The 23,326-nt window shown below is 44.1% G+C and overlaps 2 protein-coding genes, 1 non-coding gene and 1 pseudogene across 5 annotated transcripts in view; 1 reads left to right on the top strand and 3 right to left on the bottom strand.

The window, feature by feature from the left end:
* The window catches only part of LOC100736974 (protocadherin gamma-C4), a 189,180-nt gene extending 181,818 nt beyond the window's left edge, over window positions 1-7,362 (bottom strand). The window contains exon 1 of the mRNA XM_085014854.1: window positions 4,792-7,362. Coding sequence (XP_084870980.1) covers window positions 4,792-7,212 — 2,421 coding nt within the window. The 5' untranslated portion in view covers window positions 7,213-7,362. The remainder of the gene's footprint in view (window positions 1-4,791) is intronic.
* LOC102162730 (TAR DNA-binding protein 43 pseudogene) lies at window positions 690-4,101 on the bottom strand (annotated as a pseudogene). The gene has a single exon (XR_014838929.1). The product of XR_014838929.1 is annotated as a TAR DNA-binding protein 43 pseudogene (transcript).
* Window positions 7,363-8,420: 1,058 nt separating the features above from the next.
* Window positions 8,421-20,562, bottom strand: LOC100515772 (uncharacterized). Of its 2 annotated transcripts, XR_014838931.1 has the most exons (4): window positions 19,904-20,562; window positions 16,882-16,970; window positions 11,898-11,957; window positions 8,421-11,850 (listed from the first exon to the last, which is right to left on the bottom strand). It is a non-coding gene; the product is annotated as an uncharacterized LOC100515772 (transcript). The 2 variants fall into 2 exon arrangements; XR_014838932.1 differs by lacking the exon at window positions 11,898-11,957 and having other exon boundaries at window positions 8,421-11,290; window positions 19,848-20,562.
* Window positions 20,563-20,686: 124 nt separating this feature from the next.
* On the top strand, window positions 20,687-23,048 carry TAF7 (TATA-box binding protein associated factor 7). Its single transcript, XM_005661764.3, has one exon. The coding sequence runs from the start codon at window positions 21,469-21,471 to the stop codon at window positions 22,516-22,518; it is 1,050 nt and encodes a 349-aa protein (XP_005661821.1). The 5' UTR covers window positions 20,687-21,468; the 3' UTR covers window positions 22,519-23,048.
* Window positions 23,049-23,326: the final 278 nt, after the last annotated feature.

Genomic DNA, 23,326 nt, shown 5'->3' with positions numbered 1-23,326 from the left:
TGGCCCAAAAAGCGAAAAAGAAAAGAAGAGAAAACCACTGCCTGGGAGTTCCTGCTGTGGTGCATCGCGTTAAGAATGCAACTGCAGGAGTTCCTGTTGTGGCTCAGTCGTTAACGAATCCGACTAGAAACCATGAGGTTTCGGGTTCGATCCCAGCCCTTGCTCAGTGGGTTAATGATCCGGCGTTGCCGTGAGCTGTGGTGTAGGTTGCAGACGTGGCTCGGATCCCGTGTTGCTGTGGCTCTGGCATAGGTCGGCGGCTACAGCTCCAATTGGACCCCTAGCCTGAGAACCTCCATATGCCCCAGGAGCGGCCCAAGAAATGGCAAAAAGACAAGAAAACAAAACAAAACAAAAAAAGAATGCAACTGCTGCAGTCACCCTGTTTGCTGAGGAGGCATAGGTTTGACCCCTGGCCCAGCACAGTGGGTTAAAGGATCCAGCATTGCCACAAGTGTGGGGTAGGTGGCAGCGGTGGCTCAGATTCAGTCCCTGGCCGGGGACCTTCCATATGCCATGGGAGCTGCCATAAATTAAAACAAAATAAAACAAACCACTGCCTGACCCTGCATTTGATGCTGATCCCCAGCCAACTGCTGCAGCTGAATTAGAACCACTATAAGAGTTATTTCCAGAGGCCTCGTTTGACTCCCTCTGCATGTTTTCTTGGCTTTGGTTTTTACCTGATGGGCCTGGTTCTGCTGACCACCTACATGCCCATCATACCCCAGCTGCTCTGTAGCGCTGCCGGGGCTGCAGTCATCATCACTGGATTAACGCTAAAAGCACCAAGGTCATCTCTCTGCCCAGGTTACTACCTTGAAAGAAACCGGGTGACCTGATCATCTGCAAATGTAACAAAAGCAAAAGCCCTGAATGGCTTGGAATGAAGACAGCCACCACTGCTGTAACGCATCAGCAGTCATGTCCTCTGCACAATGTCCAACCAACACCCTTCTGCTTCGCAAAGGCTCATCTGGGCTTTGCTTAGAATTTCAAAGGTTACAGTCACACCATTGTCTCTCCACCATATGTCGCTGTGATATGACTTTCACCTGGGTTTCATATTCCACAAAATGAACAAAGCCAAACCCCTTTGAGTGATGAGTTTTAACATTTTTCTTGACTTGAACCCTAAGCACCTTTCCAAAGGTACTAAAATATTCTTTTAGATCCTGTTTGGTTGTTTTCCATGGGCGACCCAACACTATTACATCAGATGTTGTCTGGACTTCTCTTTTCACTGTCACAGCTGATGAAGGATCTGTCCCATCCATTCTTCTTTTGCTGTCTTTAGGATAGTTGACAACATACACCAGATTCCCGTAGCCAGCATGAGGGGCATGCGGAATTCCTTCGACCAGGTAGACGCCTCTCGTATACTGAGACACTGGATTTCTGCAGGGCAGCCCACACACCCCTGAAAACCTGGGCTGTAACTGTGGACCACAGCACGGTCGATCCTCTTCTGATAGTACTTCAGGGAGCTCACCATTCTTATCTTCTCTTACCCCAGTATATTCAGACATCTTTTGTTTTGCTACTGGGCCACTGTGAGGAAGCTGGACAGGGAAACTGCAACAGTGAGGATTCAAGAGCACCTACTACCACTCTGCTCCCACAAAATCCCTATTATTTTCTTGAAATGTATGTTGATACATATTTCTTGCCTTGTTTCTCGAGTGGCAAGCTAAATTCACTTATTTTAATTCATTTGTTTTTAATTATTATTGTCATCCATAAATTTACCTCTCCATACTCTTCTAGCTGCATTCCACAATTTCAAATAAATATCGTAATTTTTGTAGTTTCTATTTCCATTGTGTTTTTTTATATCCAACAGTAATTTAGGCGTGTAGATTTAAGGGCCCAATTTTTTTTTCCTTTTTTACTGCTTTAAAATGTTTGCTTTGTGATTTTTCCAGCTTTTCTGAGGTATAATTGACAAATAAGATTGTAAGGTGTTTAAAGTGTGCCACATGATGCTTTGATATGTGTGTATATTGTGAAAGGATTCCTTCTACCGAGTGAATTCCCACCACCGTTAACATCCATCACCTCACATGTACACCTTTCTGTGTGGGTGAGAGAGCATTAGTTTCCACTCAGAGCAAATCTCCATTATACAATCCGACTATCGCCTCCACGCTCTCCATTAGGTGCCAAGGCCTCATTCCTCTTACACCTGGAGGTTTGTCCCTCTACTAACCCTTCCCTTTTTCACACTAACCATTTTGTTATCTAAGTACATGTTACAAGGCATGTATATTACTGGTACTTTGAAATTTGCTTCTTTGTGATGACTATGTAGTAAACTGTCGTAGATTCTCCATATTTTCACATGAAAATGGCGGTTCTATATTTGTTGCGTATAGAATTCTACACAGATCTGTCATAAAACCTATAGATTCTGGTGCTCAAATCTTCTGTGTGCCCAGTAGTTTTCTGCTTGTGGGATGTATCATTTCTTACGGAACCATGTTAGAAATATTCTGGTATTATCCTCAAAGCTATATTATTTGGTGATAGGAGCTCATAATTTTTATATCTTTTGGTTGTTCTTTTGATAATTATGATCAGGTCAGTAAAAAAAAAATCGTCATCACTAATGTTGCCTTAAACACTACTTTGGTGTTATATTACTATTGACATGACTGCTTTCTTGTTCGTGGAGTGTGTGTATGTGTGTATCTATCTATAACTTTATTTTCGAATTTCAGTATAATTTTGTTTTAAGCATGTTATTTTCTCAGCATAATAGGTGGATTTAAAAAATCATCCAACGTGACAATCTCAATGTTTTATAGGTAAAAAGCTCATTTACAAATACACAGAATCAAAGTTTTAAATTATAAGAGAGGAGAAAAATGTCAGTTACAACAACTTATGTTATTGAGAGTACACTCTTGGTACCAAACAGAAAATAAAAATCCACACTTAGACGCACAGCAAGAATGATAGAAACTTTTTAAAAACCACCAGAGAAAACAAAGATTACCTAAAAAATAATGACAATTTGTTGACAGAAAATTCTCATTAGCAATAAGTTCCAGAAGACACCAGGTCCCAGGCCATAACTAGGTCTTTAAATGGCAAGTTATTGGTATTCAACAGTGGTATTCTGAGTATCACAGCTCAGGCCTGAGAGACGTAGTGTTCATTTTCCGAAGCCAGCATCGGTGTCTGCTTAATACCCTGGGTCTGCGTCTTGCAACAAATTCTGACTATAGGAACTGCAGGCAACATTTTTACGTGATTCCCCCTTTGTAAATAGCTGAGGGGCTTAATTGCTTATTTTAGATTCAAAGCGTAAGCCTAGTTCAGGTTCCTTGTGGAGCTCAAAGTCTTTCTGTCCCTATTAGGCTGCTGGAACAATCCCTCAAACTTCACTGCCTTCATCTAAGTCCAAGATTAGAATTCTCACTCCAGTTTTAGCCCAACTCACCACGTTCTGTCCCATCTTCAGTCCATTTGTATATTCACCTTTGATTTGTGCCTTATAATGCCTCTGCTTTCTTCTTTTTATATTTCATATATCTCCTTAATTTATTGGAAGAGAGTAAGCATGTCAAAGCATGAACTTATCCCTCTGTGATGCATTTCTTGTGAAGAGCTAACACGTATTAAAATGGAATATATTCTTGACCTGTGTTAGTTGTTTACATTATAGGCACAATATACAAGTCAGGAGGCTTCAAACTACTTCTCAAGTTACAGAGTAAACTTTCTGTCATTCATTTTATTACTTCATTTCATAAGTTACTTAAACATTTGATGTACTCTTGAGCATGCATAAAACATATCAAAAGAAATGACTAAACAAAGGGCTAAGATATTCAACAATAGTTTAAAGTTGCCGCTTATTGATATAATTTTAAAATACAACTTAAAAGACTACTTTATGATAATGTGAGAAAAAGAATGTATGTGTGTGTGTGTGTGTGTGTGTGTGTGTGTGTGTGTGTGTGTGACTGGGTCACTTTGCTGTACAGTAAAAATTGACACAACACTGTAAACCAACTGCGATGGAAAAAATAAAAATCATTTAAAAAAAGAAAAAGAGGAGTTCCCATGGTGGCTCAGTGGAAACGAATCTGACCAGCATCCATGAGGACGCAGGTTCTATCCCTGGCCTCGATCAGTGAGTTAAGGATCTGGCGTTGGTGTGAGCTGTAGTGTAGGTCACGGACATGGCTCGGATCCTGGGTTGCTGTGGCTGTGGCAAAGGCCAGTGGCTACAGCTCTGATTCGACCCCTAGCCTGGGAACCTACATATGCCCTAAAAAGAAAAAAAAATACTACTTTAGACAATCATTACTTCATCAAATACCCTCAAATAAAGCATCACCCTGACAGATGACATGGGCATTAAATTTAGGGATAAATTAGATGTTTATAACTTAAGGACATTTGAAAACAGTGTGAGTCACATACACACTGGTGGCCCTTTCCTAGTCAAACCCAGTCCTTGACAGATAAGAGGACAGTAAGCAGAGAAAAATACATTTTTTTTTGGCCAGAAGCAAGCAAAAAATGTTAGAGACCAAACCTCTGTTTCTGATGCAGGGCTCTTTAGTCCAACCACCTACTCATGATTAATTACAATCTCCTTTTTGAAGGAACAATTATACATATACTTGGACATAAACCATAATGATTTCCCAGGATCTGTAAAGACAAATCTATGAAGATATATGAAAAATAGAGACGTGTTAGTAGTACAGGGTCAAAGCAAGTAAGTAAACTCAGGAATTATTTTTTTTCTAGATAAATTTACTCTGAAAAGTTTACCTGAGAAAATGTTTCCTTTTTGTCTTCAAGTAAAGATTGAGGTGCTGAGAGAAAATCCTTTTTCCCGCAGCTCTCCTGGCTGATGAGCGTGTCCGCATAGTTGGGCTGCGGGAAGATCACGTGGCTCCCCCGCGAGTCCGCGGTGAGCGACACCTCGTGCGAATAGGTCTGCAGGAAAGCCCGCACCCCGTCCACGCCCACGAAGTGGGACGCGGGCACGCCACCCAGTCCGCCTCCTGACGCCTGCAGCACACGCGACAGGTGCCAGCGCCTCAGCCTGAGCGCCAGCAGCACGATGACAAAGGCCAGGAAGACACAGGAGACCGCCGCCACCGCTACCACCAGGTACAGCGTGAGGCTGGAGTTGTCCCGGTCAGTGGAAGATTCGATGCTGTCCAAGTCGGCCAGCACATCTGGGAAGCTGTCCGCCACGGCCACAGTGAGTGTGACAGTGGCCGAGAGGGGGGGCTGGCCGTGGTCCTGGACCGCCACCACCAGGCTCTGCTTGAGGGCGTCTCTGTCCAGCAGGGCCCGCGCTGTGCGCACCTCGCCCGTGTGCAGCCCCACCGCGAAGAGCCCGGGCTCGCTGGCCTTGAGCAGGCGGTAGGACAGCCAGGCGTTCTGGCCCGAGTCTCTGTCCACTGCCACCACCTTGGTCACCAGGTAGCCGGGCTCTGCAGAGCGGGGTGCCAGCTCTACACCCGTGGAGCCATCGGTGGGGAGGGCGGGGTACAGAATCTCAGGTATGTTGTCATTCTGGTCCAGCACGAATATGCCCAGTGACATGTTGCTGCTGAGCGGCGGGTCTCCGCTGTCATGAGCCATCACTCTCAGATGAAGATCCCGGAACTGCTCATAGTCAAAGGAGCGCAGTGCATACAGGACTCCGGTGTCTGAGTTGATGGAGACATAGGAGGATAGAGGCGCCCCCTGGATGGTATCCTCCGCCAGGGAATAAGTGATTTGCCCGTTCTCATCGCTGTCAGCATCGGAAGCTGTCACAGAGAAAATGGAGGCACCTCTGGGGTTATTTTCTGGAATGTAGGTCGAGTAGGAGTCTTGGGGGAAGACAGGAGGGTTGTCATTGATATCTGTCACTTGCAGTGAAATGTGTGCTTCGGTAGATAGAGCTGGAGTTCCCTGATCCGTCGCTGTTACTGTGATGTTGTACCTGGAGGTAAGTTCTCTGTCCATTGTCCTTTCTGTCACCAAATGGTAATAATTATCATCTAACTTTTCTAATTTAAAGGGTAGATTTCCAGGAATGGAACATGTAGTGTGACCATTGTCTCCGGAGTCCTGGTCATGCACACTGATAAGAGCAATTATGGCCCCAGGAGGAAAGTTTTCTGGGACTGCAGTGGTGACAGAGGTGATGGTCACCTCTGGGGCATTATCATTTATGTCCAGAACTTTGACCAGCACCTTAGCTCTGGCCATGAGGCCTGCACCATCCTGAGCTTGAACTTCCATTGGATAAACTGTGTATTCTTCGAAATTCAGAGGTTCTTTATTTGATATTTCTCCTGTATAAGAATCCAAGTGAAATACTTGTGCCACTTTGTGGTCTACATTGTGAAATGAGTATGTTACTTCGCCATTGGCTCCTTCGTCTGGGTCGGTGGCTTTTACCGTGAGCAGCTGAGTACCCAGAGGCAGGTTCTCAGGGACACTGGTGAGATACTGTGCTTGAGTAAATGTTGGAGGGTTGTCATTTGCATCCACCACCTGAACGCGAATTCGGAGGGTTCCTGAACGGACTGGGCTGCCTCCGTCAAAAGCACTGAGGAGGAGGTGGTGGACAGCTTCTTCTTCCCTATCTAGGGGACTCTGCAGCACCATCTCTGGCTGTTGGGACCCATCGGATCCCTGTTGCACATCCAGGGAGAAATGAGGGTTGGAGCTGAGCTGGTAGCTCTGGAGCGAATTTATACCCACATCAAGGTCTTGCCCAAAAGGCAGAGGGATCCTGGTACCTGGAGTGGTTATTTCATTCATTTTAAATTCTACTTCCTCTAATTGGAATTGGGGAGTATTGTCATTAATATCAATTATTTCCACTTCCACAGGGAAAAGCTTCATTTTATCCTCCACCAAGACATTAAAATTCACCGAACACCGTGCGCTCTGGGCGCAGAGCTCCTCCCGGTCTATGCGGCCCGCGGTGACCAGGCTGCCGCTTCGCGCGTTCAGAGCAAAGAGCTGCGTCCTACCTCTGGAGACGATGCGGACTCCGCGCTCGGCCAGCTCCTGAGGTTGTAGCCCCAGGTCTTTGGCAATGTTGCCCACGAAGAAACCTTTGTCTGTCTCTTCGGGTACCGAGTAGAGGATCTTCCCAGCCTGGGCTGCCAACAAGAGCCCCAGAGAAAGGAACAGCAGGACCAGTCTGCTGCCGCCGAGCGCCTTCACTCGAATCGCCATTGCTCTCTTGCTTTGTGATTTTCTCCCAGTCCGGCACCAAGGGGATTGTTTCTCTGCTTTTCTGAGTCTAAATTAGCTGACTTTTCAGGAGAATTCACAGCACAAAGTGGTCCAGAAGTAGGATCTCGGCAGCCCCAGGGAGACTGTTTCCAGCCTGGCGGTGATGAAGGTTCTCGGAAGCCCCCTCCCCGTGTGCGCCGCCTCTGTCTCCCAGACTAGTGAACAGCGACACCCAGAGCCCTAACCTGTTACTGCACTCCTAGATAACACAAACTTGTCCTCTCGTTAACCTGATCTTTCCTTAGTTTATTTTCAAGAAAATAGCTAAGAAGTATACAATATAACTATGAAAAGGAAAAATGACTATGTTCATTTAATTAATTATATCTACATATTGCTCCGTTACAACATTACAATTCTTGGGAAGAATTCCAGTCTTCCCAAGCTATCTGCTTTCCCTATTTGCTATTCAGGAAATACAACAAAAGGAGGAAAATTCCTACCTCCGTTTCTTCTATAATACATCTTTTTTTTTTCTTTTTCTTTTTCTTTTTTTTTGTGTGGCCTTTTTAGGGCTGCATCCGTGGCACATGGAGGTTCCCAGGCAAGGAGTCCAATCAGAGCTGTAGCTGCCAGCCTACGTCAGAGCCACAGCAACGTGGGATCCGAGCAGCATTTGCGACCTACACCACAGCTCACGGCAACGCCAGATCCTTAACCCACTCATCGAGGCCAGGGATCGAACCTGCAACTCATGGATTCTAGTCGGGTTTGTTAACTGCTAAGCCACGATGGGAACACCCCTGTCGTATATCTTGACCATGTGATAATTTCCCAGATCATATGGAAAACTGCCTTTTGACTATAGAGTGAAAGAAAGTGAAGGGAAAAATAAACTTTTAGAGTGTAAGCAAGGCTTTAAAACTGGGACTGTCCCATTTCCTATCCATTGTGCTCTGAATATTTAGCAGAGACCTTGGAATTTGAAAGACATGTTTTACTCCATCTTTACTTTTCCTCTTTTACTTAAGTGTCTATGTACTATGTGCTTTTAAAAAGACCTTTAATATGGGCTTTTAAAAAAACCTTTAACTCACCTGAAAGTAATATGTTTTGAATAAAATAACACTAGGGTCTCGGAATTTCACTGGAAAAAATATCCTATCAATAGCTGATTTAGACTTTAAGAGACACAAGAGGTAGTGATATTACTTTTCAAAACTGAAAAGAAAAAGGCCACATCTTTATTTTTAGAGAGGCTACATTAAGGTAATATGTACTGTCTTACATCCACACAATATTTTCTCCAAGAGAGGTTGTTTTTCTAAAACAGCAAGATTTTAAAATTAGATTTCCTTCCTTCTCTTACTTATTGCAAAATGAGTAAACGATTACTAACTAAAATGTCTTGGGGATTAGTGTGATTTATTTATCTTTACACAAAAGTAAGGAAAGAATGATCTCTGCATTTCAGACGTTGACATTTTTTAAGAACAGATATTGGGCCAGATACTGGCAGCCAACCCATGGGCACCATGTTTGGAAAATGATGAAAGAAAGGAAACAAGAAAAGTTCTTGGGGAGAGAATCTCTGTTCCTATGTAACCAAATCTATAGTTTCTCAGCTCCTCGACAACAAGCATAATGGAGCCCAAGAATAGAAACCTAAAGATGTACTGAACCTCCATCAAAATTACAAGGAAAATCTCTTTAGTAGGAATCATAACTTTTCAGAATATACATTAAGTTTTGCCCAAAGGAATTTTCTGGGCTAATGAAACAAATCAAAATACACATAGAAACTAGCAAAGAGACTTGGAGAACTCTCCTCATGCCCCTCAACACAACAAAAAATTATAGCAGGATTGCTTACAGCAGGTTGATATTTATGAAACAGAAGTGTTAAGCCTCACAGGTATACCTTTGAATCCAATGTAATATCGGTTATAGAAATAGGGCAAATCTCTCTTGCTGAAGTGACAGCAACTCTAAATTCAGGCTTGGACCAGAGACCAGGCTGAAAGCAGGGCTGGAGGAGCATCGCAGGCACTGGGCAATGGCCAGAGTCACTGCTAAGAGGAAAAGCAGGAAGATCAAGGCCAAGGCCACAAGCAGGTAAAACTATAGCTCTGGCAGTAGATGCCAGGTGGTCTCTAAGGTGCAGCCACAACCCCTGCAAACGGGAGGGAAAGACTGGCTGGAGCATGACAACTGCCATCACTGAGCATGGTGACCAGCAAGCCCCAGACAGCAGTGTCTCTGTCACCCCAGTGCTGCAGTGCACATCTTGCTCTGGTGCATCGTCAGGTTCAAGAGTCAGATTAGTGGTCTGAAGTACCTGATAGAACAGTCAGGCATTGCACCCCAGTCAGTGTCCACCTTGGGCACCAGGCAGTTGGGCTGCATACTACATGGTCCCCCATCGTTGAGGGACATGACTTCCAGTTGCAGCTCCTCGTACAGCGCATCTTCTGCATGTGTTTGCAGCGGTGGTCCACCATCACGGGCAGGCTCAGGATGATAGCAAGCCCAGGTGAACCTTGGTCATGGGCCGCAGAGTCAGCACAAACGCAGGCGACAGTGAACACCTCCATGCTCTATGCTCACCCACACGTAAGACAACACCACCTAGGTCGACGGTCAGAAAGGAAGAGGAGGTGCTTAGGCTCCAAGTTCGAGTCAGAAGCGCTGAAGTGTGCAACGGGGGCTCCGGGTAAGTGGTCCCTGTCACCTGGACCATGCGGTAGGACAGCTGGAAAACTCGAGGGTTTTTGTGGATGTGGGTCACCTGCAGGCCGATGCTGGCACTAGAGGACAGCCTGCCCTTGCTGGTGCACGTCTGCTCCCAGTTTACAATTCCATCTGCCAGCGGTGATGTTTGGCTGTGTGTTTATTACTCTTCACGACATCTTTCACCTCTCCCTTTAAGCAACTTGCTGAGTCCGGCTATTTGGATTAGTGCAACCACAGTTCTTAGCTCTTTAACAGGACTAGACACCCTATGAAAGTCTAGTCCAGGTACTGCATTTTAGTTCTCAACCTCCAGTTCAAGCAGGATTGTGAAATAGGCTCTTAACGCTCTCCAGGCTTCTCTTCTATGCCGGGACGTAACTGTCACTCTTCAAACTCAGAGACAGTGCTGCTGTTGCTGGATCTGTTCTGAATGCCCTGTGAAACTGTAAAGCATGGAGACCTCCCCCCTAAGGGTGTCATCTGCATCAGCAGGGATGAGCTGAAGAATGCAGACAAGGAGCTGGAGGGCAAGTCTTCCTGCAGACGGTCTCTGCTGAACTCTCTGTGGTTCAGGTTCAGAGGACTGGCATTAGCATCCAAGACTTGCACCTTGCCCTGAGCGCCCTGCCTCCTCCTCACCACTAAGCGGTGGCAGTGCTGCTCCAGCAGTCAGACTTCTCCAATAAACGACCAGAGTATTTACTGCCCTGGCGCTCTCTTTTACTTCTGGCAGTGGGGGGAGATCGTTAATGGAAACTAAACCGATAAATCTGTAGAGAATTACTTGCAGCATCCATATCTACTGCAGTTTAGGAATAAACTTTGCCCCTATTCAGATGTCTTCCTGAATTTTCAAAACAAAAGGGCTGCACTAATATCCGTACGTTATTTATATCCAGGATAAATACATTTATATGAAAAGCATTTCTAGGATTTCCACTGCGGTTTCAGATTCCAGGAGCCTCGGGGCTTCCTCTGGCCTATCGGCTAATCTCCTCTGTCATTCTCTTGTTTCTCCCTGCTCTCTTGGCTGGCAGTAGAGGCTTCTCAGCACCCGCCCAAGGTTCTGGTCACGAGATGCACATCTCGGGTGAGATTCTCCACTTTTAAATCCTTAGCTATCTCTTCTAGAATCGTTCACTAGGCTGAGCAAAGCCAACGGGAGGGGAAGCAAGGCTTCCTGCGCTCCGGCACCTACCGTACCGCCTACGGGTGAGGAGGCTTCCTCTCTTCTCGATGCTGCTTTGTGGATCCGAATGCACCTCGTTGCTGTCACTCCCGGGATTACCAAGGTGCGCTGGAAAGAAGAGGCAGCGGCTCCCCCTGCCCAGATATCTGGAACAGACTGTGGGAGAGATGGCATGCAGAGCCCGCTGCTGATGTGTTTTTCAAAAGTCGGCAGGGATCTCTGCGGCCGAATCGCCGCAGGGACTCCTTTGTTTCGCTCCAGCCTCGGGTCGGCCAACAGCGGCACCCAGAGGTCCAGCCCGAGATCGACCGCTGGTCATTTATTTCTCAAAGTCCTCACAGGCGACTCTGCTTTCTTTGGGGGCTTATTTTACAATACCGTGATCTAGTCCAAAGGCTACAAGTCACTCCTCTTTGACAAAACATTAGTAGAATGGTATTTGCACAAATTTAAATCAAATGTTTTATTAAAATTCATGTTGACGTAAAAATTCTTACAGAATTTCCCTTTTGACACTTCCTTCTGAAAAAACTATTGATGCTTCTTTTTCTTTTTTCTTTTTTTTTTTACTCAAGGAATTACCCATTGTAAAAAGAAATTTACATGAGACAAGGAAATTCACAGAGTTCCTGTTGTGGCTCAGAGGGTTAAGAACCTGACACAGTGTCCGTGAGGATGCAGGTTTGATCTCTGACCTTGATGAGTGGGTTGAGGATCTGGCGTTGCCACAAGCTATGCTGTAGGTCACAGATGCAGGTTGGACCTGGTGTGGCTGTGGTATAGACCGGCAGCTGCAGCTCCCTTGGGACCCCTAGCCCAGGAACTTCATAGGAAAGAACCAAACAAAAAAGTAAATTCTCACTGTAAATGCTATTGTATAAAAGAAATTTACACTATAAATAGGTAGAAAATAACAATAGAAATTTTAAAGTATTGGTATGTAATTGCACTATATAATTACTGATGTAAAGAATACTTATGCAAACTTTTAAAATAAATATACTTTTTTTTTTTTTTTTTTAGCTACCCCTTGGCATACGGAGTTTCCAGGCCAGGATTCAGATCCCAGCAGCAGTTGTGATTTAAGCCACAGCTGTGGCAACATGGGATCCTTAACCCACTGTGCTGGGCCAGGGAATCAAACCTGCGGCAGAACCTCCAAAATGCCACTGATCCTGTCGTGCCACAGTGGGACCTCCCAAATATAGTGTTTTTTGTTTTGTCTTGTCTTTTTGCTATTCTTGGGCCGCTCCCGAGGCATATGGAGGTTCCCAGGCTAGGGGTCGAATCGGAGCTGTAGCCTCTGGCCTAGGCCAGAGCCACAGCAACTCCGGATCCGAGCCACGTCTGCAACCTACACCACAGCTCACGGCAACGCCGGATCCTCAACCCACTGAGCAAGGGCAGGGACCAAACCCACAACCTCATGGTTCCTAGTGGGATTCGTTAACCACTGCGCCACGACGGGAACTCCCCCAAATATAGTTTTTAATTGTGGTAAAATACACATAGAATTTGCCAACTTAGCCGCCCCCTGGCCACCCTTTTTCAGCCACACTGGCTGTGTATGGAAGTTCCTGGGCCGGGGATTGAGTCCCAGCCAAAGATGTAATGCAACTGCAGCAACTCGGGATTCTTTTTCCTTTTTCTTCCTACCTTTCTTTTTTTTTTTTTTTTTTTTTTGCCTTTTCTAGGGCTTCTTCCCAAGGCATATGGAGGTTCCCAGGCTAGGGGTCTAATCAGAGCTGTAGCCACCAGCCTTCACCAGAGCCACAGCAACGTGGGATCCGAGCCGAGTCTGTGACCTACACCACAGCTCACGGCAATGCTGGATCCTTAACCCACTGAGCAAGGCCAGGGACTGAACCCGCAACCTCATGGTTCCTAGTCGGATTCATTAACCAGTGCGCCACGACGGGAACTCCCTTTTTTTTTCTTTTTTTGTCTTTTTGGTTTTTAGGGCCACATTGGAGGCATATGGAGGCTCCCAGGTTAGGGGTTGAATTAGAGCTGTAGCCGCCTATGCCACAGCCACGGCAACATGGGATCCGAGTCACGTCTGCAACCTACACCACAGCTCACAGCAACACCAGATCCTTAATCCACTGAGCGAGGCTAGGGATCAAACCTGAGTCCTCATGGATGCTAGTCGGGTTTGTTAACCACTGAGCCACGACGGGAACTCCTCTTTCTTTCTTTCTTCCTTTCTTTCTTTCTCCCCTTCCTTCCTTCCTTCCTTTTTTCCTCTTTGTTTTTGCTTTTTAGGGCTGCACCCAAGGAATATGGAAGTTCCCAGGCTATGGGTAAAATCAGAACTGCAGAAGTTCCCATCGTGGCGCAGTGGTTAACGAATCCGAATAGGAACCATGAGGTTGCAGGTTCGATCCCTGCCCTTGCTCAGTGGGTTAACGATCCAGCATTGCCGTGAGCTGTGGTGTAAGTTGCAGACGAGGCTTGGATCCTGCGTTGCTGTGTCTCTGGCGTAGGCTGGCAGCTACAGCTCCGATTTGACCCCTAGCCTGGGAACCTCCATATGCCGAGGGAGTGGCCCAAGAAATGGAAAAATGACAAAAAAAAAAAAAAAATCGGAACTGCAGCTGCCAGACTTCACTGCACCATAGTCACAGGAACTCGGGATCTGAGCCTCGGGAGATACCTACACCACAGCTCACAGCAGCACCGGATCCTTAACCCACTGAGAGAGGCCAGGGATGGAACCTGAATCCTAATGGATACTGGTCGGGTTTGTTACCGATGAGCTAGGATGGGAACTCCCAGCAGAGGATTCTTAACCCACTGCACCAGGCCACGGGTCAAACTGGCACCTTCACAGAAACAACTGGATCATTAACCAACTGCACCGCAAGGGGAACTCCTAACCTAACCATTTTTAAATGTACAGTTCAGTGCTATTAAATACATTCACACTGCTGTGCAACCACCACCACCATCCATCAGAACTCTTTATCTTGTAAAACTGAAACCTATACCCATTAAATAGTAACTCCTCATTCTCCCCTCTCTCCAGGCCCTGGCACACACCATTCTACTCACTGTCTCTATGATTTTAACTACTTTAAATGCCTCATGTAAGTGGAATCATACAGTCTTTGTCTTTTTTGTGATTGACTTATTTTACACAGCCTAATATCCTCAAAGTCCATCTACGTTGCAGCACATGTCAGAATTCCCTTTGTGTTTGAAACGATATAGAGGTTCCTTAAATATTAAAAATAGAACTACCACAAGATCCAGCAATTCCACTTCTGGGTATATTTCTGAGGAAAATGAAAACCCCACTTTGAAAAGACATATGCACCGCTATGCTCACTGCAGCATTATTTATAATAGCCAAGATATGGAAACAACCTAAGCGTCCATCAATAAATGAAAGCATAAATAAGATGCAGTGTATACATATGCAGTCATAAAAAGAATGAAATCTTGTCATTTGTGAAAATGTCGCTGGACCTAGATGGTATCATGACAACTGAAATAAGTCAAACAGAAAAAGACAAATATAGTATGATTTCACTTACATGTGCAATTTTAAAAAGCAAAATAAATGGAACAAACATAACAAAAGAGAAACAGATTCACAGATATAGAGAACAAACAGGTGGTTGCCAGAAGGGAGAGGGGTGGGAAGATAAGTGAAAGACGTGAAGGATATTAAAAGGTACAAATTTCCAATTACAAAATCACAAGGATGAGTCACAAGGATGAAATGGACAGCATGGGAAATACAGTCAATGATACTGTAATAATTTGTATGGTAACAGACTTATTGTGGTAACCATTTTACAATGTACAGAAATATCAAATGACTATGTTGTGTATCTGGAAATAACACAGTGTTGTCGGCCAGTGATACTTGAACTAAAAAAAAGAATTGCTGGAATTCCAGCAATTCCAGCTCAGCGGTTAACGAACCTGACTAGGATCCATGAGGATGCGGGTTTGATTCCTGGCCTCACTCAGTGAGTTAAGTGTCCAGCGCTGCTGTGAGCTGTGGTGTAGGATCTGGCATTGCTGTGGCTGTGGTGTAGGCTGGCAGCTGTAGCTCCAATTTGACCCCTAGCCTGGGAACCTCCATATGCCGCGCGTGTGGCCCTAAAAAATAAAAAAGAAATAACTTCCTTTCTTTTTAAGGCTAGATAATATTCTATTATATGTACATATACCATGTTTTACTTAAGCATTCATTGATTGATGGACACTTAGGGTGCATCTAAATTTTAGCCATTGTGAATAAGGCAGCTATGAACAGGAGTGTACAAATATGTCTTTGAACCTTGCTTCCAATTCTTTGGGGTATATCCACAGAAGTGGAATTGCTGGATCATGTGGTAATTCTGTTTTTAATTTTCTGAGGAACTATCATCTGTTTTCCATGGTGGCTGTACCCTTCCGGGGTACAGTCACCAACAGTACACAAGAATTTCATTATTCTACGTCCTTGCCTAACGATTAATAATGCTGAGCATCTTTTCATGTGCTTCTTGATCATTTGTATCTTTTTGGAATCACGTGCATACTACTGTAATCCTCGCAGTAACCAGCTCTTTCATGGGCACCATTGCTCTGCTTCTATGGACTGAATATTTATGTCCCCTCAAAACTCACATGTTGAAACCTAATCAATGTGATGGTATTGAGAAGCAGGGCTTTGGGGTGATCAGGTCACGAGGGTGGAGTCCTTATGGCATCAGTGCCCTTGTAAAAGAGCCTGTGGAGAGCGCCCTCCCCCCTTCCACCCTGTCAGGTTACAGCAAACAAAGACTGCTATCTGTCCACAAGGGGGCCTGCCCTCACCAGACACCGAGGCTGCCAGTGCCTTTATCTGGAAGTTCTCAGCCTCCAGAACGGAGAAATATCTTTCTGCTCTTTTTTTTTTTTTTTTTTCTTTTTTCTTTTTAGGGCCGCACCTGAGGCATACAGAGATTCCCAGGCTAGGGGTTGAATCGGAGCTACAGCGGCCAGTCTGCACCACAGCCACAGCCAAGCAGGATGTGAACCCATCTACAACCAACTCCAACGCCAGATCCCTGATCAACTGAGCAAGGCCAGGGATTGAATCCGCATCCTCACAGATACTAGTTGGATTCATTTCTGCTGTGCCACAATGGGAAATCCAAATTTCTGTTCTTTATAAGCCATTCAGTTTATGGTATTTTCTAACAGCAGCTCAAATAGATTAAGACACTTGCTCATGCCCTTTCCTCTCTCCTAACACCGTGTTCATGGGGTTCACCCTCCATGAACCTAAGGGCAAGCTGAACCTATTCACAGCCCTAGTAGGTTTTGATAGGTCAAAACTAAAAATGTGCTTATTCCTCTTGTCAGTATTTCAAACAATTATAATTGTTAAACAATTAACAAAACAATTACAACAACTGATAATTTAAAAATAAAGCTTAAGGCAAGGTTTCTCAACCCTGGTACTATTTTAAGCCAGGTAACTATGCTGTGGGGGGATGGATGGTGAGTGCAGTGTAGGATATTTACCAGCATGCCTGGGCCTCTACCTGCTAGATACCAGTAGATCCCACTGCCACAGATGCAACAATCAACACATCTCCAAAACATCATCAAATGCCCCCTCTGTCCCCACCATTTTGAAAATCACACACTTAGGGTGTTCCCCTGGTGACTAGCATGGAGCCAGAGATAGGTACATGGCCTAAGCTGGTCCAATCAAATTGAAAGACAGATTTTGGCCGGGGAGAGTCACCCTCTGAACTTACCATGGACAAGAAAGGAAGGTCCTCCGTTACTGCTGGCAGGTTTCTTATGACCACAGACTTGGGAAGTGTACAAGGAGAAGAGGGCAAAGCTGAAAGAATAATAAAGTATAAATAAATGTACATGCTCCAAAATTAGGAAGAGCTACACAATTTGGGCGAGGCCATGATTCTATCATCCTTAAAGACAGGCATACTTCTGGAACTGTCTGATACAGTAGTCACCCGCACTTGAATTGTGGCTCATCTCAAGGTGACTGAGGGCTTGGAACCTGGCTAGGCCAAACTGAGATGTGCGATAAGCGTAAAATATACACCAGATTTGGAGATTGAGTACAAAATAACTATGTAAAATATATCATTAGTAATTTCTATGTGATTATATGTTGAAATAAAATTTTTGATAATTAAGTTAAATAAAACGTTATTGAGGAGTTCTTGTTGTGGCTCAGCAGTAAAGAACATGGCTAGTATCCATGAGGGTGTGGGTTTGATTCCTGGCCTTGCTCGGTGGGTTAAGGACCCGGTGTTTCTATGAGCTGTGGTGTAGGTTGCAGATGAGGCCTGGATCCTGCATTGCTGTGGCTGTGGTGTAGGCTGGCAGCTATAGCTCCAATTCAACCCCTAGCCTGGGAACTTCCACGTGTCGTGGGTGCAGCCTTAAAAAGACAAAAAAAATTATTGAAATTAATTTCACATGTTTCCTTTTGCCATTTTAAGGGGCTTACTAGATAATTTAATAATGCAGCTTTCATCTGTGGCTCACATTATATTTCTATTGGACAAAACTGCTTTAGTCTACCTGGTTTTTGAGACAATACATCCTTTTATTGTTTAAACCAGGGTAAATCAGGTTGGTCTTTTTTTCTATAGAAAGCATCCTAGTGATACAGGACACTGCTATATGTTAGTTAACCTGCTTTTACTGCGTATGCACAACAGCATATAGGAGTACTTTTGGGGGGTATTTGCTATTTCCTCACTCCTATAATTTTATATCTCCAAAATATAAGCAAAACTTCTTCCATAACTCACAATTTTAACCTCCACAGTGTAAGAAACCTCAAAGATTATTAAAGGGAATTTTCAATCATAGAGCATTAGCCTGACTGTCTACTCCTTAACCATAGGTAGGAAGCCTTTTGAGACTTGTTAACACACTGGGGAAGATACTGCTCCCCCTAAAGCTTTGGCTCACTTGTATCCCAGATATTCCATGGAACAAATACAGGAGTGTAATTCCTTCATCAACTCAGTGTTTCTATACATCAAGTAGATTTGATTAAAAAAAAACAAAAGTGGATTTATCAATAGACATTAAGGTAATGGTGATAGGGCAGAGCCCTTAGCTTTAGGATCAATGTAATTATCCCTCAAAAAATAGCATTCAGGAGTTCCTGTCGTGGCTCAGCAGAAACGAATCTGACTAGTATCCATTTGGATGCAGGTTCAATCCCTGGCCTTGCTCAGTGGGTTAAGGATCCAGCATTGCCATGAGCTGTGGCAGATGTGGCTTGGATTTGGCATTGCTATTGGCAGATGTAGGTGTAAGCCAGTGGCTACAGCTCTGATTTGACCTCTGGTCTAGGAACTTCCATGTGCTTCCAGTGTGGCCCTAAAAAAGAGACAAAAAACAAAACAACAACAACAACAACAACAAAAACAACCAGCATTCAGAAAATGTGAACTGAAAAGCAGAAAATAGGTTTCAGGACTGAAGGATGCAGATACTTTAGGGGAAACTTCAGTTGATCCTTTTAATTATCTCTGACAATCTTCCTTTTAAAGGTTTACTAACTGAAATACATCATACTTTTCATAACTCAGAACTGCAGAGGATTTACCTCAAGTTATTTTCTGTGACAAAGATATCTGAGCATCATAAAACTTAGGCAATTAAAATGGACAGCAATATCTGGATTATTTTCATGTATAAGCATGGCCTCATGTTTTATAGGGTTAAAAAACATTATGCAGAGACTAGCATGTTAAACTTATATCTATGAAATAAGTTAAATATAATTCAAGGACAAGAACACTGGAAACTTTCACCTTCAAAAAGAGGGAACAGATCAGCCAAGAAATTATACATACATCAGCTAACATTCTTCTATGCATTACAGAACAAAGAACTAAAGTACATCTGCATGACAGAAATCTACTCAATATTCTGTAATAAACTATATAGGAAAGAAAAAATAATTCAAAAAAAATTTTAAAGTACAATTATGTGGAAGAGCATCATTTTCCTTCAATCTTAACATGAAAAAAACAAACTGGGAAATTCCCTTGCAGTGCTGCAGATTAAGGATAGAGCATTGTCCCAGCTGTGGCACAGGTGCAACTGCAATGTGTTGGATAGTCTTGGCCAGGGAACTTCCACACGACCCAAGTATGGCAAAGCCGTTTAAATTCCACCAGGTGATACACAGTATCACAGTCTACCACAACCAAAGGGGATACGTTCACACAAGCTAGAGGCAAACCTCTCCCCTCATAACAATTGGCACCATCCTTGACTGGAGAATAAATGTATATTAAATGGCTCTATCTCATTTTAAGGTGATATAGAATGTATTTTCTCTCTCAAATTGTTAGAGGATTTAGATTATATTTGTTTTTTTCTGGATGGAGCCACTGTTTCATTCAAATAGCAAATGTTTTCCATCTTCCACGTTTGGATACTCGGCACTGGAACCAAATGTACATGGTATCACATCCCTGATTAACATGGAGCTTCCAATCTTGAATGAGGGAGACAATAAATAAAGAAATAAAGTGAATTTTGTAAATGTTAATCACATTTTAAGTGAGTTCTCAAACTTAGGTGTTAATATTCTAGAGGACAGGAATTAAAATTTTAATGACTCTGATACTCTACCAAAATGATCCTATTAAAAAAATAAATGGAAATGAATAGGACTGAGTGTAAACGGTTACAAAGTATATAAATACATGTTGAAGAATACCTGACCACCTGAAGAACATGTTAGGCCAAAGTATATAAATACATGTTGAAGAATACCTGACCACCTGAAGAACAGGCAAGTAGAAAACAGTTATCCAAACAGCGGAGGCAGAATTTTAAAAATTCCAAACTAATTTAAAAATTACTGGCAAATGTGCGGCAGGGAGTAATAACTTCAATTCTATTCTACTTTAATCAGACCATTCATCTTTCAGAAAACTGTCCTAAATGAATATGGGCCTCCAGAAGAACATCACCTTCTCTGTCTACGTGTATAACGACGTCCAAAACATTAAGAAGAGGAATCACCCCTGTTTCCTCAGGGTATCTTCAAACAGAAACGGACCCTGAGTCATGGGCTCCTTATGGACATTTTTCACAGTCAATACACATACTTAGAATTACGCAGTGGGCGGCAAGTCCTTACTCCACTGATTTGTGTATTTAAAATCCACTGCATGTTTGGTTATGAATTCTTGTAGCGACTCCAGAGTGGATATAGCCTAGGGAGCACCTGAGTTGTTTCCAGAAACAAAGACGCATTCCGCACGGACGCCCTATCTCCGGCAACTATCTGGACGCCTAGGAGCTATCCAGCCGCAGGGCGATTCTGTAAAAGTTCTGGCTTAGCGGGGTCAGGATCGTACCCTCTAAGTATTTCCAAACCGATAGCTCCTTATGAAAGTCTCATTCTTATCGCGTAAAGCCAAATTCTCGCGAGATGAGAGTTCACGCTGGCCAACGTAATTGCACGTTGCGCCTGCGCGCGCCGGGGTCCGCCCCAACTTCCGCCAGAAGCCTGCCGTCACTCACAGCCGCCTCCCGCCCAAGCGATGACGTAGCATCCTTTTCCGCTAGATCTGCGCTCCAGACGGAGTTCCACAGAGCTTGGGAGCTGCTGCGCTGCCGAGCTGCTTCTTTGCCGCGCTGCCGAACTGCTCCGCTGCCGAGCTGCTGAGCTGCAGAATCTGGCGCTTGGAGCTGCGAATCTCGGCGAGATTTCGCGTTGCCCATCCTGATCCATTTTACTGATCTGATAATCATTAGCGGATCGCTTTGCCAAGAGCTGGGAAGAACAAAGGAATCGGGAAGGAGACGCTGGGCCCCGGCCACTTTGCTGCGAGTGGCTTCCTTTTCCTTTCGCTTCGGTCCGGAGAGACTGGATTTATAATCGTCACTGGATTGTAAGTACCCGAGGCGAAGAGAGCTCACTACGCCCCGCTTCTTGAATATCTTTGTTCCGGGAGAGTTTGTGCATTGAGAGTTTCTGCTGCGCCTTCCTTTCTGTGCCAAAAATCCTTCCGTAGGAGCGGCCATTTGCTTTCCTGCTAGCTAGCTCTCCCCGGTGGCCTGCAGCGGCATCTAGAGGTTGGAACTTGGCATTGCAGCTAATAGATTTAAAAGGACTTAATAAGTGTTTGTAACCACTGATATTCAGTCACAGCGTCTTTAGAAAGACTTGGGCCTTAATTCACAATAGACGCTTAGGTGCTTTTCTACTTAGAGCTTTTTGTACTTAAAGACTTCAATTTATGACGAACTAGTCTTTCTGTTGACATAGCCGGAACTTTTTAGTCCAACAAGTGGTTGATAGAGAAAAAGTGAGTCACAGAGAAATAAAGATGAGTAAGAGCAAAGACGATGCTCCTCATGAACTGGAGAGCCAGTTTATCTTACGCCTACCTCCGGAATATGCCTCTACGGTGAGGCGGGCAGTACAGTCTGGCCATGTCAACCTGAAGGACAGACTGACAATTGAGTTACACCCCGATGGGCGTCATGGAATCGTCAGAGTGGACCGGGTCCCACTGGCCTCAAAATTGGTAGATCTGCCCTGTGTTATGGAGAGTTTGAAAACCATTGATAAAAAAACCTTTTACAAGACAGCTGATATCTGTCAGATGCTCGTCTCTACAGTTGATGGTGATCTCTATCCCCCTGTGGAGGAACCAGCTGCTACTGCTGATCCCAAAGCAAGCAAGAAAAAGGATAAGGACAAAGAGAAGAAATTTATATGGAACCATGGAATTACTCTGCCTCTAAAAAATGTCCGAAAGAGAAGGTTCCGAAAGACAGCAAAGAAGAAGTACATTGAGTCTCCGGATGTGGAAAAAGAAGTGAAGCGCTTGCTGAGCACAGATGCCGAAGCTGTCAGTACCCGCTGGGAAATAATTGCTGAAGATGAAACAAAAGAAACAGAAAATCAAGGCCTTGATATCTCTTCCCCAGGAATGTCTGGCCACAGGCAGGGCCATGACTCACTGGAACACGATGAGCTTCGGGAGATATTCAATGACCTCAGCAGCAGCAGTGAGGATGAAGATGAGACACAGCATCAAGATGAAGAAGATATAAACATCATCGACACCGAGGAAGATCTGGAAAGGCAGCTACAGGACAAGCTCAATGAATCAGATGAACAGCACCAAGAAAATGAGGGAACCAATCAGCTGGTGATGGGAATTCAGAAACAGATTGATAACATGAAAGGCAAGCTCCAAGAGACCCAGGACAGGGCAAAGCGACAGGAGGATCTGATCATGAAGGTGGAAAATCTGGCTCTCAAGAACAGATTTCAGGCCGTGCTGGATGAACTGAAACAAAAGGAAGACCGAGAAAAGGAGCAGCTCAGCTCTTTGCAGGAGGAGCTAGAATCACTCCTGGAGAAGTGAGGAGAGCTTTGATACTTAATTTCATTCCTCAGAGTAGTCGGCATTGAAAGAAAAATTTTGGTTTCATCACCTGGACTAGGTACTATATAACTTTGCAGTAGTTGCCATTTTCTTCACTGCCTTCTATTGGATTTGTCATATCGACAGATATAAATGTGAATTTCTTTCTCATTTGTCTTTAAGAACCACTTTTTTAGGTGTTTGTCCTGTAGGAAGTAGGATGTATAGACAGAGAAATGTAAGGAAGTTGTAGGATTAGTGGAGGGAACAGTTCAACTTACTGATTAATCACAGCTTCACTACAGGACTTTGCTACTGTTTCTCAGTTTACCAGAAGTTGCCATTGCTATTCTGTGATGCCATCTGAGATAATTAGAGTCTAGTCTAAAGGCAGTGAAGCTTGTTTGCATATGTTTTCCCATGCTGTAGCTATCTTTCTGCTCTTCAAAGCAGTTAATCATATGTAGCATTGCAAATCATTTTCATAGTTGTTTGACCACAAGAAATAAAAACAAGTGATTTTCACCTCATAATGTGTCTTTTTTAGGGGAAGGGGGTATCAGGTCCTCTTCTGAGGTGGTATTTTAGTGGGATTTAATGGACTGACCAATCGGATTCTTTTTTGTAGGAAAAGAAACAGTTATATTTTAAGAAAAAGAGGAACACAGCAGGGGAAAGAAATTGGGAAATTCATATGCAGTATGTTTCCAACCCCCCCTGCTCCATTTTGAGGAAATAGAGAAACTTCCTAAATTTTTTTTCAGCCTGATCTCAGTGTTTTCAATCCATACTGAGCTTGTTTACATTT

The sequence above is a fragment of the Sus scrofa genome, chromosome 2 (assembly GCF_054392235.1).
Source record: "Sus scrofa isolate SSC_HxYL_T2T_F1_AM1 chromosome 2, Sscrofa_HxYL_maternal_Yorkshire_Landrace_v2.0, whole genome shotgun sequence".
Taxonomy (NCBI): Eukaryota; Metazoa; Chordata; class Mammalia; order Artiodactyla; family Suidae; genus Sus; species Sus scrofa.
This window is presented reverse-complemented; position numbering and strand designations above follow the sequence as displayed.

Excerpts from the sequence above, each read along its gene's own strand:
- TAF7 (XM_005661764.3), top strand. The coding sequence starts at position 21,469 with ATGAGTAAGAGCAAAGACGATGCTCCTCATGAACTGGAGAGCCAGTTT.